Source organism: Musca autumnalis, unplaced genomic scaffold (genome assembly GCF_047663935.1).
Source record: "Musca autumnalis isolate F117 unplaced genomic scaffold, ASM4766393v1 scaffold_2, whole genome shotgun sequence".
Classification (NCBI taxonomy): domain Eukaryota; kingdom Metazoa; phylum Arthropoda; class Insecta; order Diptera; family Muscidae; genus Musca; species Musca autumnalis.
Window position 1 is genome coordinate 183,536,034 of NW_027411755.1, and position 8,893 is coordinate 183,544,926.

The 8,893-nt window shown below is 36.7% G+C and overlaps 1 protein-coding gene across 19 annotated transcripts in view; it reads left to right on the plus strand.

Moving 5' to 3' along the window:
- Positions 1 to 6,046, plus strand: part of Naprt (nicotinate phosphoribosyltransferase) — a 97,910-nt gene extending 91,864 nt beyond the window's left edge. For all 19 annotated transcript variants that reach the window (XM_073965698.1, XM_073965692.1, XM_073965705.1 and 16 more), the window contains one exon: positions 5,144 to 6,046. In XM_073965698.1, coding sequence (XP_073821799.1) covers positions 5,144 to 5,221 — 78 coding nt within the window. In that variant the 3' untranslated portion in view covers positions 5,222 to 6,046. The remainder of the gene's footprint in view (positions 1 to 5,143) is intronic.
- Positions 6,047 to 8,893: the final 2,847 nt, after the last annotated feature.

The window sequence follows — 8,893 nt, forward strand, 5'->3', positions numbered from 1 at the left end:
GGTGGTCTTCTAGACCCTTTCTGAGAGAAGTGTGGCCTTCTATATACCCTCTCTGCAAGGGTGCTTTCATGTGAAAGAAAGGGTGATTTTATAGACCCTTTCTGGAAGAAAGGCTGCTTCTATACACCCTTTTTGGAAGATAGGGTGCTTCTATAGACCCTTCTGCTTCTACAGACCCTTTCTGAAAGACAGGGTGCTTCTACAGACCCTTTCTGAAAGATAGGGTGCTTCTATAGACCCTTTCTGAAAGAAAGTGTGCTTCTATAGATCCTTTCTGAAATAAAGGGTGCTCTTATTTACCCTTTCTGAAAGAAAGGGTGCTCCTATGGACTGAAAGAAAGGGTGCTCCTATAGACCCTTTCTGAAAGAAAGGGTTCTCCTATAGACCCCTTCTGAACGAAATGGTGCTCCTATAGACCCTTTCTGAAAGAAAGGGTGCTCCTATAGACCCTTTCTGAAAGAAAGGGTGCTCCTATAGTCCCTTTGTGAAAGAAAGGGTGCTCCTATAGACCCTTTCTGAAAGAAAGGGTGCTCCTATAGAGCCTTTCTGATAGAAAGGGTGCTTCTATGGACTCTTTCTTTAAGAAATGGTGCTCTTATAGATCCTTTCTGAAAGAAAGGATGCTTCTATAGACCCCTTCTGAAATAAAGGGTGCTTCTATAGACATTTTTTGAAGGAAAGGGTGCTTCAATAGACCCTTTCTGAAAGAAAGGGTGCTTCTATAGACATTTTTTTGAAGGAAAGGGTGCTTCTATAGACATTTTTTTGAAGGAAAGGGTGCTCCTATTGACCCTTTCTGAAAGAAAGGGCGCTCCTATAGACTCTTTCTGAAAGAAAGGGTGCTCCTATAGGCTATTTCTGAAAGAAAGGGTGCTTCTATGGACCCTTTCTTTAAGAAAGGGTGCTCTTATAGACCCTTTCTGAAAGAATGGGTGCTTCTATGGACCCTTTCTGAAATAAAGGGTGCTTTTATGGACCCTTTCTTTAAGAAAGAGTGCTCCTATAGACACTTTCTTTAAGGAAGAGTGCTCCTATAGACCCTTTCTGAAAGAAAGGGTGCTCCTATAGACCCTTTTTGAAAGAAAGGGTGCTCCTATAGACACTTTTTAAAAGAAAGGGTGCTCCTATAGACACTTTTTGAATGAAAGGGTGCTCCTATAGACCCTTTCTTTAAGAAAGGGTGCTCTTATAGACCCTTTCTTTAAGAAAGGGTGCTCTTATAGACCCTTTCTTTAAGAAAGGGTGCTCTTATAGACCCTTTCTTTAAGAAAGGGTGCTCTTATAGACCCTTTCTTTAAGAAAGGGTGCTCCTATAGACCCTTTCTTTAAGAAAGGGTGCTCTTATAGACCCTTTCTTTAAGAAAGGGTGCTCTTATAGACCCTTTCTTTAAGAAAGGGTGCTCTTATAGACCCTTTCTGATAGAAAGGGTGCTTCTATGGACCCTTTCTGAAAGAAAGGGTGCTTCTATAGACATTTTTTGACGGAAAGGGTGCTTCTATAGACCCTTTCTGAAAGAAAGGTTGCTCCTATAGGCTATTTCTGAAAGAAAGGGTGCTTCTATAGGCCCTTTCTGAAAGAAAGGGTGCTTCTATGGACCCTTTCTTTAAGAAAGGGTGCTCTTATAGACCCTTTCTAAAAGAATTGGTGCTTCTATGGACCCTTTCTGAAATAAAGGGTGCTTTTATGGACCCTTTCTTTAAGAAAGAGTGCTCCTATAGACCCTTTCTTTAAGAAAGAGTGCTCCTATAGACCCTTTCTGAAAGAAAGGGTGCTCCTATAGATCCTTTTTGAAAGAAAAGGTGCTCCCATAGACCCTTTTTGAAAGAAAGGGTGCTCCTACAGACCCTATTTGAAAGAAAGGGTGATCCTATAGACCCTTTTTGAAAGAAAGGGTGCTCCTATAGACACTTTTTAAAAGAAAGGGTGCTCCTATAGACACTTTTTGAATGAAAGGGTGCTCTTATAGACCCTTTCTTTAAGAAAGGGTGCTCTTATAGACCCTTTCTTTAAGAAAGGGTGCTCTTATAGACCCTTTCTTTAAGAAAGGGTGCTCTTATAGACCCTTTCTTTAAGAAAGGGTGCTCTTATAGACCCTTTCTTTAAGAAAGGGTGCTCTTATAGACCCTTTCTTTAAGAAAGGGTGCTCTTATAGACCCTTTCTTTAAGAAAGGGTGCTCTTATAGACCCTTTCTTTAAGAAAGGGTGCTCTTATAGACCCTTTCTTTAAGAAAGGGTGCTCTTATAGACCCTTTCTTTAAGAAAGGGTGCTCTTATAGACCCTTTCTTTAAGAAAGGGTGTTCTTATAGACCCTTTCTTTAAGAAAGGGTGCTCTTATAGACCCTTTCTTTAAGAAAGGGTGCTCTTATAGACCCTTTCTTTAAGAAAGGGTGCTCTTATAGACCCTTTCTTTAAGAAAGGGTGCTCTTATAGACCCTTTCTTTAAGAAAGGGTGCTCTTATAGACCCTTTCTTTAAGAAAGGGTGCTCTTATAGACCCTTTCTTTAAGAAAGGGTGCTCTTATAGACCCTTTCTTTAAGAAAGGGTGCTCTTATAGACCCTTTCTTTAAGAAAGGGTGCTCTTATAGACCCTTTCTTTAAGAAAGGGTGCTCTTATAGACCCTTTCTTTAAGAAAGGGTGCTCTTATAGACCCTTTCTTTAAGAAAGGGTGCTCTTATAGACCCTTTCTTTAAGAAAGGGTGCTCTTATAGACCCTTTCTGATAGAAAGGGTGCTCTTATAGACCCTTTCTGATAGAAAGGGTGCTCTTATAGACCCTTTCTGATAGAAAGGGTGCTTCTATGGACCCTTTCTGATAGAAAGGGTGCTTCTATGGACCCTTTCTGATAGAAAGGGTGCTCCTATGGACCCTTTCTGAAAGAAAGGATGCTTCTATAGACCCCTTCTATAGACATTTTTGAAAGAAGGGGTGCTCCTATAGACACTTTTTGAATGAAAGGGTGCTCCTATAAACCCTTTCTTTAAGAAAGGGTGCTCTTATAGACCCTTTCTTTAAGAAAGGGTGCTCTTATAGACACTTTCTGATAGAAAGGGTGTTTTAATGGACCCTTTCTGAAAGAAAGGATGCTTCTATAGACCCCTTCTGAAATAAAGGGTGCTTCTATAGACATTTTTGAAGGAAAGGGTGCTTCAATAGACCCTTTCTGAAAGAAAGGGTGCTTCTATAGACATTTTTTGACGGAAAGGGTGCTTCTATAGACCCTTTTTGAAAGAAAGGGTGCTCGTATAGACCCTTTATGACAGAAAGGGTGCTCCTATAGACCCTTTATGAAAGAAAGGGTGCTCCTATAGACCCTTTCTGAAAGAAAGGGTGCTCCTATAGACCCTTTCTGAAAGAAAGAGTGCTCCTATAGACTCTTTCTGAAGGGCGCTTCTATGGACCCTTTCTTTAAGAAAGGGTGCTCCTATAGACCCTTTCTTCAAGAAAGAGTGCTCCTATAGACCCTTTCTGAAAGAAAAGGTGATCCTATAGATCCTTTTTGAAAGAAAGGGTGCTCCTATACACCCTTTTTGAAAGAAAGGGTGCTCGTATAGACCCTTTATGAAAGAAAGGGTGCTCCTATAGACCCTTTCTGAAAGAAAGGGTGCTCCTATAGACCCTTTCTGAAAGAAAGAGTGCTCCTATAGACTCTTTCTGAAGGGCGCTTCTATGGACCCTTTCTTTAAGAAAGGGTGCTTCTATAGACCCTTTCTGAAAGAAAGGGAGCTCCTACAGACCCTTTCTAAAAGAAAGGGTGCTCCCATAGACCCTTTCTGAAAGAAAGGGTGCTCCTATAGACCCTTTCTGAAAGAAAGGGTGCTCCCATAGACCCTTTTTGAAAGAAAGGGTGCTCCTATAGACCCTATTTGAAAGAAAGGGTGCTCCTATAGACCCTTTTTGAAAGAAAGGGTGCTCCTATAGACACTTTTTGAAAGAAAGTGTGCTCCTATAGACCTTTTTCAAAGAAAGGGTGCTCCTATAGACCTTTTTCAAAGAAAGGGTGCTCCTTTTAAAGACCCTTTCTAAAAGAAAGGTGCTCTTGTAGACCCTTTCTAAAAGAATGGTGCTCTTATAGACCCTTTCTAAAAGAAAGGTGCTCTTATAGACCCTTTCTAAAAGAATGCTGCTCTTATAGACCCTTTCTAAAAGAATGCTGCTCTTATAGACCCTTTCTAAAATAAAGGTGCTCTTATAGACCCTTTCTAAAATAAAGGTGGTCTTACAGCCCCTTTCTGAGAGAAGTGTGGCCTTATAGACGATTAGAATACTTGCGCACCTCTTCGAGTTAGTGAACATAACGTAGCCAAAACCTGACTGAGGTCCTATTTTCCTTCTTTTCAGGGTTCCTTTTCTCACAATTCCCTCTCACCCTCTGAAAGGGTGCTTTCATAGACCCGTTCTAAAAAGAAAGGGTCCTTCTATAGACCCGTTCTAAAAAGAAAGGACCCTTCTATAGACCCTTTCTGGAAGAAGAGGTCCTTCTATTGACCCTTTCTGAAAGAAGGGGTCCTTCTATAGACCTTTTGTGAAAGAAAGTGTCCTTCTATGGACCCTATCTGACCCTTGACTGTAAACCCTTTCTAAAAGAAAGGGTGCTCTTATAGACCCTTTCTGAAGGAAAGGGTGCTCTTATTATGAACCCTTTCTGAAAGAAATGGTGCTGTTATAAACCCTTTCTGAAAGAAATGGCTCTCTTATAGACCCTTTCTAAAAAGAAAGAGTCCTTCTATAGACCCTTTCTAAAAAGAAAGGGTCCTTCTATAGACCCTTTCTGGAAGAACTGGTCCTTCTATAGACCCTATCTGAAAGAAGGGGTCCTTCTATAGAAAGTGTCCTTCTATAGACCCTATCTGAAAGAAACGGACCTTCTATAAACCCTTTGGGAAAGAAAATGTCCCTCTATAGACCCTTTCAAAAATAAATGGTTCTTCTATAGACCCTTTCCTAAAGAAAAGGTCCTTCTATAGATCCTTTCTGATATCCAATTTCCCTTTAAAATATTCAATTTATTTAAAGCTTATCCGAATGTAATTGTAATTAATCCAAATTTTTAAAATGTAAAATTTTTCATAAAATTATGTTATATTTGAAAAAATATTTGCATGTTTTAATGATTCTCTCTTCCTCCCTTTTCTCTTTCAGGTTTCTGTCAGTGATAATTTGTACAATTTCATTCATGACTTGTGGCTACAGAATGCTCCAATTGGTGAACTGTCATGATCTATATAAGGCATTTGTCAAAACCACACCGAATGGCTTTTGGAATATGTTTTCAAGCCAACATTTAGAATAACAACAACGACAATAGCTGTTATGCCGTATCTAACCACTGGTGGTTATGTTTGGATTACAATTTTTAGTACACGGAAGGAAGCTGTAACAAAAATTCATAGATGGTGTACCACCCCATTGTTGTTGTTAATAATATATTATTTGAAGAAAATTTGGGCAATAAATTAAAAAAAAATATTAAAAAAATATGGAAATAATTATATTGTATGTAATTTGTATGTACAAATGATATTTTAAAAAAATCAAAGAAGAACCCACTGGAGTTTTGGGAAGAAATCATCATCTCTTTGTTTGTTTAAGAATTGTTATTGCTAGTAGCTATAATTTATAAGAATATTCTTTGTTATTGATTTGAAAGAAATAGAACAAATAAGATTAAAACGAACAATGTTTTGTTTTTTAACGTAGAGTTTCTAATTAGTTTAAGATTCCTAATTCTAAACTACAATTTCTCTATAATCATAATTACATACTACTTAATTATATTTAAAATCTAGATACATATATATTTACACACACATACTTGTAATATGTAGTAATAAACATACATACAATCCTAGCAGCAAGCTACCTTTTGTGAAAAAAAAACTCACCTTTAGCAGCTTAAGTAACAAATATTGAAAAAGAAAGAAAGATAAATACACAAAGTTTATGCACAAGTTATTATTGAAAAAGCAGTTTAAGAGACAAAGACACCAAATAAAATCATTATTTTTAATAATTTTACAAAAAGACCTCCAAAACCAAGAAAAAGATGTTTTATTTTTTTTCCTTCGCTTTATTTTCGTGAAAATCAGCACAATAGTAAATAAGTAATTGGTTCATTTGATTTCATTGATACACACCATGAACAATAGAATATTTACAATGTGCCTTACATACACAAAGATATACATACACACATACTTACAATAGAAAATGTAACAAAAATATCATTTTTGTCTTAAAGTTGAAGAATAGAAATATGAAATATTCAATATCAAAATATCTAATACATGGATACACCAGGTTTACATCCATTTATTTCTTGTCCTTAAGTCTGGTTAATAAAGATGCTAATAATTATTTGCTTTTTGTAATTGTGTCAAAAAGAACCTTTAAGAGATTTGGCATGTTTGTTACTTTGAGCACAGATTGTTTTTATATAACAAAAGTTTTATACCTCAGCTTTTCGGCTAATGAGGGTACACGTTGATACGACGAATTTATGCCTCATTGAAATATGTAATGGTTTTGGGCCCCAAACATTTTTGGACCAAATCCGTTTTAGGCGATTTGGAGTCGTCTGACTAGCGGACGATAACTCTCGAATGTATGAACCGCTTGGGTCCAAATTTGGCGCTCGTAATATTTTGTCCAAACTTAGTTTAAGTTCGATATACCATATCGGCCCACTCCTTAGGGTACCCCCGCCACAAAAGTTCAACATTTTTCAGAAAAATGGTGAGCACGATACAATCCAAGCGAGAAACCAATTTGTTCCAAACTATGCACAATGTAATAATTCTTCCAGACATAGAGAAGCTTCGAACATGGACTATATCGGTCTATTTCGGGTACATCCTACACAAATTTTCAAAATTTTTGGCACAAGTGCATTTTAGCAACACTTCTCGGATCGTCATGAATTTTTTTCAACATGTTGTGCTTGAGGCCCATTTTACGACGGTATAATTTTTTCCTGAGATACAGTAGAAACGCGATAATTCGTACTTCGATAAATCGAAAGCCTCGATAATTCGTAAAAGCTGTTGGTCTCTTGAAGCCATTTCCTTCGCATTTTAATCTCACCAATTCGAAATCTTCGATAATTCGTATAAAACTGCCGGTCCCTTGGATGACGAATTATCAAGGTTCTACTGTAATGTCCCAAAAGCTCTAAATAACCATCCCGGCACCAACTCAAATTGCTAATGATCACGACAACGTACAAGTTAAGTTTCCGATTTGGCCGAAACATTGGATATTGTAAATTTATCCAAACAAACATCAAGTTCTAAGAAGGTCTATATTGGAAAACATCATCGGGTTAATGTTATTCGTGAGCAAGTCCATGCTTCTTGATATAATGGTCCAAATGCTCTAAAAAAATACACATCGATCATCTTAATTGCCTGCTGGGCACGATAACAGTCGAAAGGAGTGATTGACATTGTACCAACGCATCGTAATATTTTATTCACACTCAAATCATGTTCGTATATGGACTACATAGGTCCAAATGCCTCGGGTACCTCCACCCAAAATTTCAAAATATTCAAAACTGTGCAGTTTAGGGACATGCCTAGGATAATTTTTATATTTTACAATAGATCCCTGCGGCTCATTTTTCGACAGTATAATTTTTAAGGCTTTTAAAGTGAGCGAGTAAACAAAAGTGCAAACGTTTCGGCTTAAGAGCTTATGTCCACTTACAAATTTTACAAAATCGAACATTTTTATTGGCTTATTATAAAGTACAGGTAGAATAGAATATGTTGCAAAAATGTCGATCGGACAAAAATTAACTGTAATATGAGCGTTAGAAAGAGAAAATTCATCGTTTTTTATGTAACATCGAAGTTGGAAAAGCGTTTTTCCCAAAATGGCATTTTTGAAAATACGCCTTAAACCTGAAATAATTTATTCATTATAAAGATCATTCCAACATGAGCTTCAACTTAAGGGCTGTTTACAATATCTATCAATGTCTTATGATATGTCAAATTTGTTACCTGTGAGTGTTGTACACATAAGCTCTGTTCCTTTACGTGCAAGAATCTTCAAGTTTTACCACTTTTTACTCGAAAAGCGTTCCTTTACTTTAGACACCATACAATTCATATGAGAGTAGTTTACAATTTTTACTACTTTTGCCGGTTTTACCATTTTCAAAAGTAAAGGAACATACCAATAGTGTGACCACTATGAAAATTTTCATGCATCAAAATGATGTGGCAACTCATATGTAAATTTTTCATTTAGGGAGCGCTCTATTTGATTGGTCATTCGCGTATATAAACACAAATTTATCAGCTGTTTTTTGTGGTAGACGGAAAGAAAAATTGAAAAACAAAATCTTTTAAGCAAAAATTGGATAAAGAAAATCAAAAGGATAGATATTCAGTGAAGTAAATAAATGGTTTTTTAATTTATTTTCGAAGAAGCCACTTATGACTCCATAAAGATTTTCTTGTTTTTTATTTATTGCAGACTTCACAGCTATTTCTTTATCAGCGGTTCTTAAAATACTTAAAATAATTTTTATCACCAAAAAATAATTCTACTGAACTTATTATTTTAAAATAGATTTTTTTTTGCGAATTGTGCCTTTTGGATTTTAGAGTTCACAAGTTTGAAAAAACACTGATCGATAACACGTTTATCGACAACCCAGTTGGGTTAGCAACTGGTTTGTTCCAGTACTACACATTTCTACACATTTTTACTCCGATAACCGATTTTTCCTTTATGTTATCGAAAAAAATAGTAAAAATGTGCAGTACTGGAACAGACCAAACAATAATACATTTCATCTCAGTTGTGCTGACAGTTGACAACGCAACTCAAGTTTAGTGGCAATGCATAATCGGCCCCTTAACTTCTCAATGAGGGTGTTTC